The following is a 20,929-nucleotide window of genomic DNA, read 5'->3' on the forward strand; positions in this document are numbered from 1 at the left end:
AAGGTGGGAACGGAACTCTCTACTGACACCCTGGTAAGCAAATAATCAGCCAAAATTTATGTTTCTATTACTGATGTGCACCACCTGATAATCTAAAAGCAATATTCTCCCTGAATAAACATTGTGGAATGCCATTTTGTGATATCCAAAATTTTGAATTGCATTCTTACAGAAGATCAAATGCAAAATATTGTCTTCATAGAGAAGATATCTCAGGCCTCACCTTAGACACACTTCTAAATTTAACCCCAGCACAGTTCTGGTCAACTGAAATAGATGGATGTCTTGGCTCTCTAGAGGATCACAATATAGTTTTTTAATTGTAAATTGCCTTATTTATTGATTTTTGACCAATTCTACCTGTTCAAAATCAGCTGAACTGACAACACAAACTTACAAGACAGCAAGCCACTATGTCTTGGTTACTATTCAAGCACTATTACCATTCACTACTACTGACAATCCCAATACTTAGGATAAGCTCGTTGGTGAATATCTGGTCACAGGTGTTCACCCATGGGGGGCAGAGGAAGCTAGTTCAAAGTACTTTATTTTAGTTAGTCCCATGCCTTAGAAATACTCTGGTATTTCACATACTAGCAAAATGTAATAAAAAGAAGTCGTGCTTTTATCATTAACATGTTAATTTATCCTAGCAGGTGATAAATGCCATTGAACTACACCATCCTTCTCTCAAGGATGGACTGGGTACCTACCCAGGGAGTACTTAGGCAGCTGGGCACTCCAGCTGATGCACTAAAATACATGATCTCAACAGGTCACTTCTCTGAGCAGGGAGACTGCTCTAGACATTCTCCATCGGTGCCTTCCAAACTCATCGATGCTATGACGACACCTCCTCACTAAGATCAGCTACAGGGCATGTCAGCCCTATCCCAGCTCCCTGCCCTGGCCTTCCACAGAACTTGAATTGTGTTTGGGATTTCCTGTTCATCTCCTCAAAGGATTTCCTAAAAACCTCAGGTGTCCATCCCTTCTGTCTAACAATGGAGGTCTCCATAAGACAGAGTTTGCCTCCTCAGGAGACAGAAGTCCTCTTAGTGATGGGTTGAGCCAATGGAATGAACTCCCATGGGAAATATAAACCTATTTACTGACTTAGTTCTACCATCTTCTGGCTTCAAGTGCAAGACATTTCTTCTGCCTTGTGATCTCCAACAGAAATAAAAAGCAACACGTACACATGCAAAACCAAATCCAATCTGACAAATGAATGTACCAAAACATCATATCCTATCTTCATTCCTATCCTATCCTATTTTCTTTCCTTCTGACAGAGGGTGAGTACAGACACATTAGGGATTCCAATCATCAGAACTATTGGTAAGCACCCAAACTGAGGCAGCTGGAGCACAGCCTCACACCCCGCAGTGCATCAAGGGGTGTGCTCTAAGGAATTATGTACACTAGAACTTGCAACCTGCCTGGCACTTACGGAGAGCCATCAATAAATAACAAGCATTGTTTGATCATGGTACAACCTCTTCTCTCTCCTAGCCTGAGGAGCTGGGAACAATGAAGCCGATTGTACACCAGGTGGTCCTGAAGCTTCCCTCTAATTATAGTAATGTGTATACAAAAAGCTTTCCTCTAATTATAGTAATGTGTATACAAAATAGAACAACTTAAAACATGCTTGGAAAAAAATTGTTTTATGCACACTTAACTGCTTGTATGGTTTGACTTCACTTCCAATTCTTCAGTTTATTGCACAGAGAGGAGCAGGTGGGTCAAAGACATGTTTCTGACTGTGCAAGCTCAGCTCTAACACAATAGCCCCAGATCTTCCAGTCTGGAGTGAGGTATGCTGGGACATTTCTAATTAATTCTTCCTGTTTCAGTGGACCTTACTCAGTAAGTCCCAAAGCCCCTGACAGCCACAAGTGTTTGGAATATCCTTTCTTGCAACTTAAAATTATAGATATCTTAATACTGAAGTTCTATAAGATTTTTGCCATTCATGTTCTGTACTCAGCTTGGCTTCCAAGCTTTGCCTTGGGCACTGAGAAAAATTGAGGCATTGGCAGTGGTAGTCACAAGACTTTGACAGTGGCATGTGTTCTCAGGGCCCTTGAGGATTAGCTTGTTCCTCCTTCTACGTGCCTAAATAAATTATTCTGACACACCCTGCCCAATTGCATCTACACCTGAAGGCCTGGATTGAACATAGAAGTCTTTCCAGTAAGGAGAGGGAATTTCAATGTTTTCTAGGATGCTAACACAATGTATTTGTGTTTCTAAAGTGTTATGTGCATACAGACTGAGAGGGGTGGTTGGAAAACATCCCACACAGTTTTGGAAGCTCTGCATCAGTTGTCTAGAACAATTCAGGATTGAGTATCATATTAATCCCTAGGAAATTACCTCAAGCAATTATCTAATTAGGTAGAGTTTTCTCTCTCCCTTTTTCCCCTTCTGTCCCTTCTCTACCACCATCCTAGCTGTCATCTCATTTGTAACCATCACCCAAGAGGCATATATGATGAGAAGGTCTCTGGCCAAGTCTCCCACTGGTTATACACAAATGACAGATTTGAAACACATTACAAAATTCCTTCATTTCTACATTCCTAAGATAGCCCAAAATACTCAGCCCTATTATGTGAAATCTGTTTTCTGCTGTGAAGATGAGAAAGCCATTCAGCTTGCAGAAACTGCTGAACAAAATGTTTGGAAATGTTACATGCATATGCAAATACACTCGCTCTGCTTAGGTGGAGGTGCTCCCTGTAGCACCGCTGATTATCGGATTATCTAGAAGACATTGCATTTTTAATTTAGCTCCATTTTTTATAAGCTGTGCTAATAAAATCTGCACCCCACGGAAACCCCCTGCTCATTAGCTATTACCCACCCTCAGGCAGCACAAGTCTGTTTACATTACAAATAAAAGATAAAATATGCTCATTGCCAGCTTTCCCCTTCCCGAGGGACACTTGTCATGAATCTATCCTGCAAAACTATCTCTTCACTACTCTCCCCTGACTTCCCCTTGCCCCAGGACACTTTGCCTTCATTTATCTCTTTCGGACTTAACAAACCACTACAACTACCTTAGATCAATTTCTCAAATCACAGTTTAATTATTTAGAAGGAAGTGAGCTTTTGCTCTCCATTAAAACAACAATCCCTACCTCCAAGGAACAACATTAAATCATTGTTTAATCCTTATTACTGCCTTAGGCCTCCCTTGATACTGCAGTGTTGTTGAAACTTCATTTCAATATTTACCACTTAGATCACTTAAGGGCTGTCAGCTTTAATAAAATTTTATCAATTGGATACTTATATTATTCAGAGTTTCATAAAAATATCAAGACCTGCCTTGGTATTTCACTCATATATGGGCTAATTTCTTTGACTGCTAAGGGATTTCATTTTATTAGCATTTAAACATAATATGAGTGATTTTTTAAAGCGATATATATTGGATGAAGTTAGTAAACAACACCATACTAAGTTACATGAATTTTATGTATGTACCTCTAGGTTTACAACTGCAATACACACAAATAAACCAACAAGGCAGATATCACTGTGCAGTTTCCTAAAAAGCCTGATCTTTAAAGAGATTTGTCTATCTCAAATCCTCTCTGCAGTGTATAGAGTAGTGACAACTCTCTGTGGTAGGTATACAATAAAGATATCCCACATTCTTGGTTTTCAGAGACTTTTGCTGTCAAAAAACATGTTAAGATTTCCCACATTCAACAAAACAAAGCAAAATTTGAGAGGAAGCATACCAGCTCAGTCACTAGGCTACTAACAATACAGTATTACTTCACGTTCCCTCTCAAACTAGAAGAGTGAACAACACCATACCAGGAAAAGGCATTTCCAGAAATTTTGGCTATTTAGCTGTACTAATTCTAGCTGGAACAGACAATTTCTATGTACTCCTCCAATTCCTAGGTCAACAGAGGTTTCTGCAATCATCCAGCTAGAACTGCAGCGCAAGGACTTCCAAAACTTCTCTGGTAAGTGCAGTTTGTCACTGCATCACTAATAATACCATGACCTGTTTAAATCTAGAAGCTACAGTTACTGTGGTCTCAGGTCTGCAGTAGGTTCCTCTGATACCAAAATCTCTAAGATAGATCCTGCTTTGACAGGTACTAATGGCAGATCAAGTGCTATGTTTTTCAGACGATTGACTTTGCAAAGACTTCTCAGACGTAACTTCTTTATCATATGGTAGAACTGCATTCTTTCTGTTAGAAGAAGGGACAATGTTTTCACCAAGTGGATGTGAATTTATACTTTAGGGGCAAGGATACTGCACCTCACAAATGATTCATGCACTGCAAGTCTGAGAAACTTGCATAGAAGGGAGAACAAATACATTAAATATGTCAGTGAAAAGGGCAAAAAATCTACATGCTTTAGAAAAAATTGCTTATTTTTCAAAATAAGGTTTATAGACCAATTAACATTCATAGGACTATCCATGAAGGTCTATCCATTCTGCCTTTGCATGAAAACAAATCCCATTCCTCACACCATGTTTGCTTTTAGGCCTATATCTCCTTACCATTGTGACCATCACCCTCTTAGTCCTATTTTTAATAGGGTCTCTTCTAGCAGAAGACATTTTTTCCTTTGGTTTTCAACGTTTGATCTTCATCAAATCTCTTTTGAAAGTAACAAATTACTTGTTTCCTGCAGAAAATTCTGGCTCTTCCATCAGTTTTAAACCTCTCTGACTGCAGAGTTTAAATACTTAAAGAATCTAGGTACTACTTTGAAAAAAAAAGAAAAGGTAGACGACTTAGAAGATTGTGATTCAATTTAAATAATTAATCATACATTAATTGAGGGTGTTGAGTGTGAACATGTCATTTATTTAGAGGTCTGGATGTTAAGTCACTTTTGGATATAGGATTGTCAACAGCTTTCCTATATGTAATCAGAAATAATTACTCAGAAATTGCATGAAACTGGACCAGACTGAATAGGAAAAATCTCCTCTGGAATAACAACAGGTACTGCATTTTAAATTGAGACTTGGTCACCCTGCTTTAACCTTTATCCACTTTGGAACACACACTAAGGTGCCAAAGTCAACTGACTCCTTGCAAATCCTCCAACACTACTTAGCTCCTGTGAGTAAGGCTGGATTTTCATATTAAACGTGATGAGAAAAGTATATTAAAACAGAAAACAAGGAACTACTCAAATTACACTTCTTCAGATTCAGTACTGTTTCCAAAAAAAGTTTTGTCAACTATAAGTGATCAGCGCTGATACACATATATTCCTGACACTCAAGTGTGTAGACTTTCAATATCTTGCCAAAAATGGTGATTGACATTTTTAAAATTATAAGGAAACAGTACTTGGAAATCCTCACTAATTTAGCTTAGATAGTAGGGCTAGTTAGTACCCACAATCATGATCTCCAGGACAATCACACCTGCACCATTCCTGCTGATGTTGGTGGATATTCTCCCATCAGCTTCAACTGGAGTCAGGTTGCATCTATAAATTGTTTGGATGTATATTACCACTTATTTTAATGGCAGTGGTAGGAAAAGGCTTGAGTTGTATACCAAGACCCTCAAACAAATTCAACAAAAAGTCAAAGAGCTTCCATTCCACAAATAAGCCATAACAAGGCAATTGAGGGCCACAACCGAGAACAGTGTTATACGCAGTGGTCATAGTAACCTAACTGCCTAGGGCTTGATTATAATTAAAAGACGCCAAGAAAGGCTTAATTTTAAGTGGGGCCTAATAATTAACATTGAAGTTGAAGGAGTAGTAAAGCAGGGAGCATGACAATTAAACATGCCTGAGAATATAAATATATGGATACAAAGTACAGAGTGAATGTTGCCAATTTTCAAGTCAATTTTCCTAGAGAAAGCTCTAGTGGGGCAGACAATAAACAGAGCTTATAAAAGAAACTGGTTGCAACCTTAGCCACAGTCTTGACCACAGTTTCATAATAAAATTACTAGTATATTAAGCATGTGAATGTGGGGTGATACAGAGAAGAAGATGGGGCCCCCATAGCAGGCTGGCAAGCCAACTGTGATTTTAACTAAAAGCAGATGGTTTTCAAGAACGAATAGGTGCAACTTGCTCTTTTATGCAAGTCACGCTCAATTCACAACCATTTTCTTAGATGTACACCTTCAGCACAGGAGTTCATGTGGCCTAAATTGAATGTAATAATCCAGATGGGAGTATAGCTATTCTGCATCCTTTCATCTGGAGGGTCATGTTACGCAGCCCTCCCATTTAAAAGCATATAAAAACCCAAGCTATTTAGCGTGCAGCTGAGAGTGCAAGGGCTTTAATCTTTACATTATCCATATGAATGCACTTTCTATTTTTGTTTATTGTGCCACACAAACCTAATTGCTGCTGCTTTAGAGCCATCAATCCCTAAAGGGCAACAAATAACCTCAGGCTTTGGTAACGTCAAGTTTAACTTTTTGGTCATCAGTTCTAACTTAACCCAGGTCAACCCTGGCCAAAAGCTGTCACCAGCTGGTGGTGTATGTATAGCCCATGGTCTGAATCCACCTGCACATATAAAATGAAGACAAAGGAATACCCACAAAGAGGAGCATGATCAGTTGGCTGAACTGCAGCATAAGCAGAGAAATTGAACTGTACCCATGTCTAAGGAGGATCCCTGTAGGCAGATGTGGATTGAAGAGCTGCTCTCATTCACTAAAATATTATTTAGTTGGGAAAGCATTTCAGAAACCTCCAAACTCAGCCCCTTACTAAAGGGCAAAGCTTCACCAATATCACTGAGTGGTGACCTGAATTCATCCAGTACTACTTTCTTAAGAGGATTTGTGAATTTTAAAGTACTTTTTAATAATTTCAGATGAAATCTACTTGATGAATTGATAGGTTTTAAGAAACGTCTTCAGAAGAATGGGTGGAAACCTGGATAATTTTTTCTGCTTGCTAGCTTCCCACTTTTCATTTTGTCCTCTTGAGTTAGATTGAAATATGTCAAATTGTGTGAGCTGTTACCTTATGGAACTTCTTACTCACAGAATGTATCTTTTGTTACATATGGAGGTGTTAATCCCCAGGTAATCAAAAGCTGAATTAGTTCATAATGAAGGTGAAAGACTCTCTGGTTTATGTTGCTGCTGAGCCTTATAGGTTTTCTTGTTTTATTTTATTCAAAGAACTATAGGGTGTTAACAACTTCTGCAATAAATCAAATAAAAGTAATATAAAACAAGGCCTACCAGTAGCTCCATCCTCGGTTTTGCCTGCACAAGGAAAGGCAGCTTGGCATCATCACAGGCACATTGCTGAACACTGAAGCATAAAAGAAGCACAGGAACTTTTTACCCATGTGCCTCCTGAGCCTTGCCTTCTTGTCTAAATCTTCGCAACCAAACAAGCTGTTTAATTTAGCCATTTTCCATGACAAAAAGCCACATAGCTCTGGTAGGAGAGTTCAAGAAATCACTCAGATAATCCAAAAATAGTTCACCTGTGGTATGAATCTAGACTCACATGTCCTCCATGTCTATGAATCGATTCAAACTTGTGACTGATTACAACAGGCTAAAATGGATACTGTTCATTCAAATTATCATTCAAAGTAGCATATGATCTTTATGTTCATCAGCTCCACATATAATTACCAAAAAGATCAAAAATAACCAGTGCTGCTTTCCCTTAAAGATTTATAATTTTTACTTGAAAATGATACTGATTCTATAATTTTAATAAAGCTTGCACATAACTTTTTTTTCCCCCCAGCACTCATTCAAGGATGGAAATCTTGAAGATTTCCATACAGATGGAAATTTGAGATACACAGAAAGTGGCCGAACCCACCAAAGTTACCCAGGAAGGAGTTTTGAGCCTAAGTCTCTTCAGTAGAATCTCTGCCTCAAGACTTCCTCAACTTGGAAATACTTTCTACTCTTTTAACAGTTAGCATGGCAGCATCAACTCTCCAACCCACGGGTTCACTGAGTTCACCTACTGACTTCCAATGGATTAATTCTGTTTCTTTTTCATTCGTCTGTACTTGAAAGCAAACTGATCATGAATAAACAAAATATTGTACAATTTCTGCTGCATTTGGGAAACCACAGAAATGCACAATGCTCTTACTGTTCAATCCAATAGTAATCAGCAATGCAAAGATGCAAAATAATGCCTTTAAAGTGATGTTTCTCTTTGTTCACCCATTTTCAATAAAAATAGGAAATTCTACATTCAGGCTCAAATCTGTAGAAACAATCCTTCAATCATTGCACGCATCAGATTTCCAAATTTTCAAAGAATGAGATACACAGTACACAACTAAGGACTCTAGGCAGTGACTCACATTTGAACAGTTACATCATGAAGATGGTTCTACATTTCCCCAAGAAAGAAATGTTCTGTTTGGATCAGTCTTCATTTAAAAGGCAGATGACAATCAAATGCAATGCAATTTTGTATTATAAAGTGATCAGAATAAAACAAGGGAAAGATAAATCAAAATGCACAACCCAAAATCTGTTTATGTTATTTGGAGACACTGTGGATTTGTCAGTTACTGTAGAAGAATTTCATGAAGATATAATTAAACTCCAAAATCAAATCACCCTTTTCCCCCTCTCATTATATACAGGCTGCTTTATAACAAGGCATATTAGGAATACTTACCTTACTTGCACGAGAAAAAAAAAAGCTGTTTATTTTTATTATCAAGAAACATATTAAGAACCCCAGCCTGCAAGTGCCACACCACTTTTTAAAGAAACTAATTGCAAGCCACTTTCAATATTTCTTCTGTTTTTAATTTAATACCCTCAGAGATACATAATTGGGCTGGAAGGGAGAGTATTCACTGAAGTCATGAATTTGCTGTATAAATACAAACAAGAAGGAAAGCTAATACAGTGAGGGACTGTGGGATTAATTTTGAAATTGTCTGATTAGTGGATTGCTGCCCGTCAATAATTGCCTTAGATGTTCCCAAGGCCCCATCTTTATTGGAGTCTGGCAAGTGCATCTGCCCACAGATTCCGTCAATCAGGCCTTGCAGCTGGGAGGGTCTTCAGAGAGAACACAATTGTAAGTCTGCTGGGGCAAGTTGTTAGACAAAGCAATATATATCAGGCATGATGAACAGTCAATCTCTATGCCATTGAGAACATTCTACTTGCTCATTGCTATAAGCCCCTTAAAGAATTATTTTCAGAAAGTACTGTTTGAGTGAAATAATACCAAAGGTGTTTCTGCAGGATAAAGCAAGAACATTGCACACACCTAAATTACACAGTAAACTTGGGCCTCATGCCTTCCCCCACTCATTTTTAAAAAATTTTGCTGCTGAGATGATCTTTGCTCCCTTAGGATGCTAATAGAGAAGTATAGAAGTATGCAACACTGGCATTTTGCAAATGCTAAAGCCACTGCGTGGATAAAAGAAAAATTTATGAAATCATACAGAGAATCTAAAGTCCATCTTGCTAAGGTGCACCTTCATTTAAACAATTCTTTAAATAAGTAATTTCCATAAATATTTCTAAGTAAAAAAAAAAACCTAAAAAATTGTCTCTGTTTTCTGCACCAGTAGAAAACTATGAACATGCTACCCTCAACAAAATGAAACATGAAAAAATATTATTTGGCCTCTTGGTCTGCAGAGTGAAGTTTTTCTGACCAAAACCATCCTATTTCTAAGATCACAAAAATACATATTTTTAAAGCTCTGTATAGCTTGTTTCTTGCATGTCCATTCCTAGATATATCTATGTCTTTCCTGCCAACATTTAGCCAGAAATACACAAAATAGATTCATCAATAAGCATAGTTTACAAAGAGAAACAAAATAATGGAACAAGGATGGCACATATATTTATATTTTTGCTATGCAATGAATATATTAGATGTTAATTTTTAGCTACCCTTGTATGTTTTTGAAGTCATAAAAAGGAGCTCCTGGAATGCTGTAATTGCTTACATGTAAAACAAAGTCTCCTCCATTTTATTATGACCAGCAAAGCTTCAGTTTGAAATGCAGAACAACACTGATGTTGTAATCAACACTAATTTTACAGCCCATATCAGTAGCTTCTGTGGATTTGACAAGGGAGATGATACTCCCAAAACACAGCATCACCTGCACAGAGACTCACCACCTTTGTGCAAATTCCATTTGAACAGTCACAGTCCTGTTTGGGTCCAACTGAAATCCCAGTTCACTGCCAGTGGACCTATGGCTGGTTGGGGGTTTCCCCCATTTCTTTTTTACGCAGAGGCTACAATCATTAGCTTCTGTTGGGTAACATTTCCAAATGGGTTTTAAAAAGGGGCACAATAATCTTACAAAAGGGATGCTGTACTGAGATGCCTGGGATGGAATCAGATGGAGCCCACTGAAACTGGATGGACTCAGGACTGCTGTCCTACCTTCTGCTCTTACACAGGCTCTAGTCACTTAAAGAACAGTGCAGGAAAGGGCAGACATTAGAAATCTCTGGAAAAAGATTCCATCATGCTGCAAGGGAGCTAGAGAAAATACTATTTATCCTTAACCTTGACTTCTAGTTATGCTATGGATAGGCACTAAGCCATTGCCTTGCCTCAGATGAGGTCACATAATACTTCCCCTGCAGAATCTATGCCTTGTTTCATACAGAGGATGGGCAGTCCTCTGATCCTTTATTAACTTTTCCACATTTGAAAATCAAATCATACAGTATCCCAAAGTTCACCTTGAATAGGCAGTCTGTGGAGCACTATGCCTTCCCACACAGCTGTGATCCAACAGCCACTAAATCAGTTAATACTGTAACTGTCACCCCTATTATATGTGAAGTGTTCTAATATTTCTCACAAAAAACCCAGATACAAGTTATACTTACAAGGACATAGAACACATGCTGAAATAATGAAATTGTACTTACATTTGAAAACAAAGCTCTGCAGCACTCTGGTTTCCCTCAATGTGAATAACTCACTGCAGATCAGCATTAGGGGGAAAAAAAGACAAGAACAAAAAGACTGGCAAAGAAAAATTTCAATTAACCAGTGATATTCTGGTTGAACAAAGACAAGAGGGAAGACTTGAGGAAGCCACTCCTCTCTCAACTGAAAAACTGCTTCAGGAGGTTTTAACTATGGGCAACCCATATGGTTGGTTTTGGAGATCTCCTGAACCTCCACTTCCATAGGTGGGAATTTTCTTACTGTTATTTTGCTGGTCTCTAAAAAGGGCCAGATTGTCGCACAAGTGACACTGGTTCCCAAAAAACACACTACTGCAACTTGATCCAAGTGAGAAGCTTAATACTCAGAAACATTGGAAGCAACTGTGCCAAAGACTGTCAAGGACTTCCACCTGCCAAGGCAGACATTTTCCTTTCCTGTCATTTTGAATGACACAAAAATCTTCTTATAAGTTTAGTGAATGACAAAATTTGAAATTTATTTTATAAGCTTTGCCAACCCTCCTTTTTTTCCATGAAGAGTGACCGTGTATCATCAGACACAGAAAACTAAAACTCCATCAACAGCAAACATTGGACAATGTTTTATTTCTTTCAGCTCTTACATTATGACTGATTTTGTGTCCCAGAAAACACAAGGCCTCATAAAACACACTGAAGATTAACATGTCTGGGCTACTTTGGACCAGTTCTAAACTGGACAGTCCATAAGAGACAACATCTTGAGAACAGGCTTAAATTTAAAACTGAGTAACTATCTCACACATAGAGCACTCCAGGAAAGATTGTACTTCAGGCAAGCAAAGAGGCTAACAAGCATATGCTTACATAAAAAGTTAATCATCAGTACGGATCTGAAACCACTGAGGCTGTGTAATCTTGGAAAAAAATTCTAGCCAGTATACAAATAGCAGGATTTTCTGCTATTTTCAGCTTTTAACTGGCTCTGCATCTACCCACCCCATGCACTAATTTCACAGTAATTTCAAGGGATTGAAAGAAAGCTATGACAAAAGTGTCTTTCAAGGACTCTTGCTGCTGGGTATACATGATAAAAATTCTGTTGGTTGCCCCGTTATATGTCAATGGACAACATATATGTCACACATGACAGCTGCACTCTCTCACCCAGAAGTGTTGATGAGCAAGGACTGATCTACTCCTAATGAACTAGCTAGAAACACTAACACTGGCAAATGAGAAGCAAATCAATTAAGAGCACATATGTTGTGTTTCTCCCTCCTGAAGCCAGTTAGTTCCACACTACTCTTTAGTTACAATATGCACTGATACGAGACATGCAATTTCCATTACCTATAACAAATTATAGCTTATTTTTTACCTTCATGGGAGGTACAGGAAGCAAGAGACAACCAGGCTCAGATTCCAGAACTACTACATTATCATTACATTACTGCCATTTGCATTTCATCATCTTAACTTCATTCCCATAAGACCATTTACATCTTGCAGGATGTTCTTTCCCAAATCCCTCCATTTCCTGCCCCTCCCTCTTCTCGTCACACAAAAAAGCAATCATGGTGCCATACAGCCTCTGGTATGTGGCAGTTTCCACTCTCTGCCAAGATATTCCACACATTTAATTCTGAGGTGAAAGAACTTTCCTAAGATTTCACTTCTATTTGGTCTTTGTAAATGACCCTCAAGCATAACAGTTCCTCTCATGACATTATTTCCACATACCTCACTGTGAGTCAGATGCAAAAAATTCTCTGCTTGACCACAAATAAAGGCAGTCCTTCCTAGAAATATGACTGTCATTGAGATATGATAATGCAAAACTCCAGCTTAGCTGATTGTATACTGAAAACACTTTTTATTTAGTAACATACAAGTGTAGCAGGATAAGTAGATCTGTAAGATAAGAAAAAACCAACATTCCAATTAACTTTTCTGAGGTGCTGGTCTCCTGATTATTGCTTAAACACAATATCTCAAAAATTAAAAACCTGAACTCCACCAGATTTAATAAAGCTAAAGAAGTCAATCAGTTTACTAAATGCTCCCTTCTTTGTTGTTTCTTCTGGAGAACAAGAGAGGGAAACAAACCAAAAATTTCTAATAATAACCATTGGGCTGCTGTGTTGAACATGCCTTAGTGTATTTCAATTCTAGAAGTCAAATAAGGTAAAAGCTCTATCTTGTGAAACAAAGGGCAAGGTGATGAATTTCAAACATGTGTCAGCTCCTAGTCAGGGACAGAAAGCATGTGAGATGAGATTTGAGTGCTTTACCCCAAACTTTTGTTTAGATTTAAAATTCTCAGTGGGATGACTCACCTTGATCTGGACATGGCCACCAAGGCTCTCTCACTTTCAAAGCATGGAGAATCTCTTAGGATTCTTGATGCCGCTAGAACATGCTCACAGGAGACCTAACAGTTATAGAAACAGCATGAAGCCAAACAGACTTGAATAAAAGCAGTAGTCCCCATTGTGGAAGCTCACACAGAAGCAGTACTCTTGCACAGGTCCCTCCCAGACTGAAGAATTTTGTTATTCCCAGGGTACAGAATTTTGCTATTTCCAGCTTGCAGAATCTGTAGTAAAGCCTGTGGTGCAATACATACACTTATGATTTGCTGTTCATCTCCAGGGGTCTACAAATTGTCATCACTTGCTGTTATGGGTGACTTATATCTGATAAAATACCCAACCATAATTCTAGATGGTCAGCTCCTAGAAATACCTGTCAATAAGCAGTGATCTCCAACAGCCTCCTGGCAGGAGGTACCTGCAGCCAGCACAGAGTTACAACATCCACCAGAGGGACCATTTAGAGGCTCAAATGGAAACAGGCAATTGAAGTTCTCTATAAACTAGTCACTGAGGTTTGCTGTGAGAAACACAGACACATCATTTACTTGTGAAGCTTTATAGAGCATGGATTCAAAGGGATTTCTCAAAATGAAACACTTCTAAACAGTTACAGTTTCTACATGCCCATGAGGCAGGTGAGGGAACTTTGGGGCAGTAAACAGAGGTGCTCTCAAACCTTTAGGTGGTCTCTAACAGGAAGGAATATGGAATTACTGACTGGCCCAGCCTTTACATCGCCCTGGAGACACACGAATTCCCTCGCAGCTTTTTCTGAAACCTTGAACAAAAGGGAGACATAGAGTAACATGGACTGGCATGACCAGCTTGTTCCTTCCACTGTCTCACAGGATTGATAGTCTTGAAGCTGGATGTCCTTAAGCAGAGCAAAGTAGGTACATGAATTATCCTCAGGAAGTCTAGAAAAGCAAGGTGCTACTCAGGCTGAACTGGGAACTCACTCAGCACTCACTTCACAGTGGGTAAGGCTCCTTATAGAAAGCTCTGAAATTAGACAAATATGATTCATGTTTGGTTTCTAGCTTCCAGGCATAGAGTTTCTAAGTGTATTTGTTGTTAAATAAATACAGACACCAAGTTCAAGACACACTACCACAAAGCTGTTAGATTATTTGTTCTCCTGAATTATGCATTACTTTCCTGCGGTATGCAGTTTTTCTAACACAAGTACCCCACAAAGCCCAAATTCCAGCATGTCTATATGCCATATGGACCAGCTTCTCCAAATGTCTGCTCCTCATGGAAATTCTATTTGTTTTCCTATTGATTTTATTATGTTTAACAGCATACTAAATCATTCCTGAGGTTGACAAGTTTCTGGAAAATTGATATATGCTGTCTAAAACTGCCTGAGGCAGGAATAAAACCAAAACAAATGGCTTCTTTTAAACTCTTGTTTTGCATTACTACAGCCAGGCATACAAGTGCCATCTTGCTTAGTAGAAAAATTCTTCTCCTTTGTGCAATATCTGAAGCACAGGAAATCTTTAGAAGCTCCTCTTATGTGTCTGCATATCAGGGGAAGGTGATTGCAAAATACCAGACTACGTGAGTGAGGGTGGGACTAAAAAGGCAGACTGTCATCCAAGATCAATGAGCTGGATTTTCTCTCTGGGGAGAGGTGGAACTACACTACAAGGTGTGTAGATGCCTTGGAATCTACAGCTTCAGGCAAAAGCAGAAATTTTAGTGAGACTTAAAGACTTGTATATAATTCTTCTGAGAAACTTTGAAGAAATTAACTAAAACCAGGAGGAAGCAGGGGTTTGTTTGTTTGTTCAAAATTTTGAAGGCACCACCAGTAAGCAGTACTGAATTTGTTCCAAAGATTGGACACAATTTCAAATGGGAAAAAGCAACCATTCGAGAAAAAAAAAAATCATGTCTTGGTTCAGAAACTAAAGGCGGAGATAAATTACAGAAAACCATTTTGATGCTTTGATATCAGAAATCTGAACATCACAAGAATTCAAGATGAAAACTGAGAATTAGATTAAGAAGAAATAATTTTTGAATCTCCAAAGATCTGGCAAAACCTGAGAAGTTCACATTGTGATTATTCATCCTTGTTAGACTCTCACTAGGCTGTTTTAACTGCTGTGCTCTGGCAAAGAAAAAAAGAAATTGCAATGGAAAAATGTTTAAGTGGGGAGTAGTTAAGGCACTGCACTAGCTGACAAATAATGGGATTACATTTGCAGAGTTGCAGACATGTAAGACATATGATGAAGTCATAAACTTCCCATTTTGGTGTGGTTAAAATTTGAAGAGATAGACATGATGTTCTCCTACAGTCCCTGTGATGACACAGGATAAGCTGCTGAGTTACTCTATAGAGAAAGCAAACTATTTATGAGTATGTACAATGAATTGTGGGTCTGCCTTCTGAGTAGGTAAAATGCCTCCTGTGAATTAACAGGAGAAAAACAGTCTCAAGATGTCTTGCATTTAGAGAACTTCATGATAATTCAACAGTCATACACAAAAATGCAAAAGATGCTACAGTCCTCACAATACTCCAGATCAAAAAAAAAAAGAATTTCAGTAACAAAATACCACAGAAAGAGAAAATACTCTTTATATTATTCACTAAATTGTGCTTCAGGAAATCAAGTTTATCTCCTCCTTAGAGAAGGCCAAACAAATCCAGTTAAGTTGCTGAGTGCATAGATACTGCAGAGATCACATATAAAGTTTAATACAACTTAAATCATTGTACTGATCGACATACTGCTGTCAGTGAATGTATCACCTGCAGGAAAAAAAAATAATTTCAACTTCTTAGCTTTCCATCTCTGTTTTTCAAGACAGTAACATGGTATTACAGTTTCTAATTTCATAACAACAAAATATACCTTGTAGAAATATTACAAGAAAACTTCAAAAGGCCTGCAAAACATGTTTCCAAGGTGTGCTGACTTCAACATAACAGAAAATGGTTGTCTTTTCTTCAGTGAACAAATCCATTGAAGCTAGTAAGAACTGTCTTCTTTTTTTCATTTGCTAAATGATTCTTCAATCTCCAAAATACACTGTCTACAGCTGGCTCATCATTTTGCAAACTAAAGCACAGAGCTGGGAGCTAGACCCTGTGCCAGCAGCTACTCGGACATTTGTAGTTAGAAACCTTATAACTGAAGATCTTTGACACTTGCTATGGTATATTTGGGCTCATCTGTTGCAGACCAGAGCTTCTGCCAACTTAAACTGGATGACTGCAAAGGAATAAATACCCAACACACCAAAACTCCCTGTAATATACACTTGTAAACTCCCTGTACATACATACATACATACATATATATATATATATAGATAGATATATACACACACATACATGTATACACATATATATCTATATAATCTGCTGTTGCTAGAAACTGGTCTTCCAGTATACCTGTCCTTTGCAAACTTGGCTCAAGAGTTAAATCCTTTGAAACACCACCAAAATACCACAAAACCAAGAAGTCTCTAGTTAGAAGAAACAAACCTTCTGTGCTAGGCACTCCTAGCAGGAAACAATGAGCATTCAAAGCGTTGGCGATTAAGCACATGTTGGAATGAAAGACAACTAGGACTGTTAAACTACTTGTAGATCAAGTACACCGAGAAAAGATGGACAGAACTGTTTTTATTTTGCAGAAGTATAGAACAAAACAAATGTCTTTTGACACCTTTGAGCAAAGTTCCTCAAACTGCAACGTACATCCAACTATGTTAAATCATGATAACTGAACAAACAAAAATAACACAGGTAAACAGACAAGTGTATATTTCTACAAATAAATTAAAGATAACTATTTCTAAACCATCAATAGTTTTAGCAGATGCCTTTTCCTCAGTCTACTTTTGATGCAACATCATTACCACTTAACTTCAAAAGATCCTTTTTTTCTGCCAGTAGGAGCCCTCCTTTAGACTGTCAACCAGAAAACAGGCAAACTGAATGGCTGTTTTTTGGGAGGGGAACTGCAGATGTATTTGTTCATGCAGTACTAACTGAAGATTAAGACAGCAAATCTTGCACAGACAACAGATAAGAGATCTGTCTGACAGCCCACTGGAGCTTCATCTGCTCTGCAGACAAAATAACAAGATTGGTTGGAGGTAATCCAGAAAAGTGTTCCAAGAATTATTAACAGAAAGGATACAAGAAATGTGGTAAAACTAAAATTAAAAAAAAAAAAAAGGCAAGGCGCTGAAGGTTTCAAAATGTGTTCAACATTCAATAAATGCCTGACTCTCCATAACCTTGCTGACATTACTTATCCTTTAAAGTCAAGGCTCAGTTACTGAAACCCCTCTCATAAAACACGCACAAGATCCAATGTTATCCTCAGGCGAGGAATATCAACATTAAGCACTTTAACTTCCACTCTTTCTCCAGGACCCAGGCCCAGGCTTCTTCTCTTCTTCACTTTAGAGAGTTTTGCTTCTGTTATGCTTCGCACTGGAATCAAACCTGATTTTCCCACACCAATATCAACAAAAACTCCAAATGGCGTTGCATTTTCAACTTTTCCAGTCAAAACAGCACCGACACTTAAGTCTTCCATGCAGACTATGCTTCTCTTGAAGTCAGGTTTATCAAAATCTGTTACAAGAAACAAGAAACACAAATAAGACTCTGGAGAAAAAGGGTTTCTAAGAGTTGTTTCCAGATGATTTCTAATTAATAAGCCATCCCAAGGTAGATATTAGGTCCCAAATACTGCATCTGTGATAACTTGTTTCTTATATTTTGTGAATCACTTGAAAACACTTAGATTACTGAGTAAGTATACTGAATTTTGTGTAATTTGTATAAACTATCATAAGGGGATCAGAAGCATGTTGTCTAGTAGGCAGTGACTGAAAGATTCTTTAAATTTTCTCAGTTCTAGGGAGAAAACACTTGACGTGACTCAAACTACATCAACTATACATGAAATACTATTCCTATAGAAATTGCTACAAATTCACAGGAAGATGAATACTCAGTTTCATCACATACTAAAAGAAAAGCCAGCAAGGCATTGTTCTTAGGCTTGCTGCTCATCTGCACCATGACATCACATGAGCTTCATCACAGTGCTGCTTTGCACCAACAACTTGAAAATCACACAGGCATGATCAGGAGCAGGGATTATACTGGGATATTAATGTTCAAATTCTGTATTTAAGAGCACAGATAGATTTATTTTAAAATTCTTTTATTTCCCTACCATTTTCTGCTCCTGTAGAAAACCCTTCTGAATCATCTCAGTAACTCCTCTTTCAATCTTTTTCTACCATAGTTAGACCGTTCCAAGATATAATAAGGATTGAGATTTTCCACAAGGAACATCACCAAACCAGAATTGCAATAATTTTTCTCTGTTTGCTTTTGAGAAATAAAATTCAGCCTGAACAAGTTTATAGCTAAAATGCACTGGAATTTAATCAGTCTCTGGATCTGCATTGGCTTTGCATGGCAATGTTTCAGTAGGGGTGTGTGTGTGTGGGCTGCTATGAGTGGTGGCTTTGCCTGTATCCAATAGATCCACTCCTGTCCAAGGTCAAGCCCATTAACAATGGTGGCAAGTGCCTCAGGGGTAAAATATCGTAAAAATTAAAAAAATTCCCCGTGCAACAGCAATTGCAGCCCAGGAGGGAGAAGTGAGCATATGTGACAGAAACAGCTCTGCAGACCAGGGAAGGAGGAGGAGGAAGAGCTCCAGATGCCAGACCTGAGATTCCCCGACAGCTCATGGAGGGCCCTACACCAGAACAGATGGATGCCTGAAAAAAGGCAAGCCCACACTAGAGCAGGTATTCTGTCAGGACTTGTGACCTCATTAAGGTACAATGAAAGCCTGTTTCTAAAAGCCTTCATTCCATGGAAGGGACCTATGCCGGAGCAGTTCATGAAGAACTGCAAGGGACCCATGGGAAGAACTCATGATGGAGAAATCCATACAGCTACATAAGTCTACTAGGCTGTTCTCCAACCACACTCTGTCTAAAGTAATATTGAATGTCCTAGATCAGCAGAATATGAATATTTCCATTGAAGATTCTCTCTTTTGCTTTTATGTCTTCCTATGTTATTAGTCTATCCTACTGTAATTTAGATGTGAGATCACCAGAAGAAATTGAGACATTGAAAATACACATTTTCAAGATCACTAGGGAGGAATATTTAAAAAATAAGCATGGAATCAATTCATGAACTAAAAAAGGGGGACAGAAATGTTCGTTTGGCTGGTTTTTTAAGCATAGGTTTATTATTTATTATTACAAACCTTCATCTTTGCTGTCTACCTTTATCTCCCGCTGTTGTAAGAGAAACCAGCTGTAATTTTCATTACACAGCATTATCCCCAGAATGTTAAACTTCATCTTTCTTTTCCTCTACCTCAAACTGTTCACTACCACTGCAGGTTTTAACCAGGGTAGGTCATGAGCCACGTGCTTCAGTTACACTGGTCTCCCAGAAACCAGGGCAATATTAGTGAGGAACTACACACTATTGCTCCACAGAACTTTATTGCTACTGTTTCGCCTTGGTCTCAGCATTCCCCTCTGTGATGGAGAGCCAACACAGATTGAATCAGTAGAAGGTCAACATATTGAAATTATTTCATTTGTTAACAGCCATAAAACTCCCCTACCTATGGCTGAAAATGCCATGATTTAAGACAGGATTCACACTTACCTACAAAACTGAAAAGAAACATCTGACTGTGATATAGCCTTTACCTTGACTGAGAAACGAAATGGAGTTACATGTCTGTGAAAATCTGCTACTGATTTTAGAAGAAGAAAATGTGCTGTTTTAAAGCTGATACGTAGAACAAACAAACTGAGATTACAACCTTCCAAACCGAGGTTTACCTGTTCGGATGTCATAGCCTTCAGGCTGGGTGAGTCCATCAATGATCAGCTGCAGTGTGTGCACAGTGGTATTGAGCCTTTTGGCTGTGCCTTCCAGTCCTTCCTTTTCAATTACTACATTTACTTTTTGCTGCATATCTGATTTTCCTATGTCATTTGCATTTCCTCCAATGAGAGATAAAAACCTAGGAAGTTCAAGCAAAGACAGAAACATTTGTAACATCCTCTAGTGGGAACTGAACCTTTGCTCTATTATTTTTATATTGATGCATGAACAAAACTTCTGATAAACTATATGAACAGTTTCTCAAGTGCATGTCCTCTCAACTCATCACTGATCTGACACATAAGTGGAAACTTAGAGTCTATCTGTATATATGTATTTTCTGGAACAGACTGCAAAACTAGATGCAAATAATAAAATGCAATTAAAATCTCTTCTCAGACCAATTACTTTATCTCACAATAAAACTGAATTTCCTTATTACTGAAAGATGTCTTCTACCATGAAAGTTCCTAGAAATTCAGTGAGAGTTCTATAACAAAGTTGTTGTAATTGTCACTTGTGTTCAAATTAGAATGAATGGCAATTTAGTAACGCAACAATGAATACTCAAAATCTTAATTTAAGAATCTTTAACCCAACTTAAAAAAAACTTTACATGAAACACTTCTCTTGTCTGTGAACTTCATGATTAAGAACAGTTAATTTTTCCTGACATGTGATCTCAGCCATGACCTGTATCTCATTATGAATGAGCC

At 38.1% G+C, this 20,929-nt stretch overlaps 1 protein-coding gene across 3 annotated transcripts in view; it reads right to left on the reverse strand.

The window, feature by feature from the left end:
• Positions 1-16,923: 16,923 nt before the first annotated feature.
• The window catches only part of SRBD1 (S1 RNA binding domain 1), a 124,513-nt gene continuing 120,507 nt past the window's right edge, over positions 16,924-20,929 (reverse strand). For all 3 annotated transcript variants that reach the window (XM_026791097.2, XM_005483087.4, XM_026791096.2), the window contains exons 22-23: positions 20,168-20,352; positions 16,924-17,906 (exon numbers count right to left, since the gene is read on the reverse strand). In XM_026791097.2, coding sequence (XP_026646898.2) covers positions 17,617-17,906; positions 20,168-20,352 — 475 coding nt within the window. In that variant the 3' untranslated portion in view covers positions 16,924-17,616. The remainder of the gene's footprint in view (positions 17,907-20,167; positions 20,353-20,929) is intronic.

The sequence above is a fragment of the Zonotrichia albicollis genome, chromosome 3 (assembly GCF_047830755.1).
Source record: "Zonotrichia albicollis isolate bZonAlb1 chromosome 3, bZonAlb1.hap1, whole genome shotgun sequence".
Lineage (NCBI taxonomy): Eukaryota > Metazoa > Chordata > Aves > Passeriformes > Passerellidae > Zonotrichia > Zonotrichia albicollis.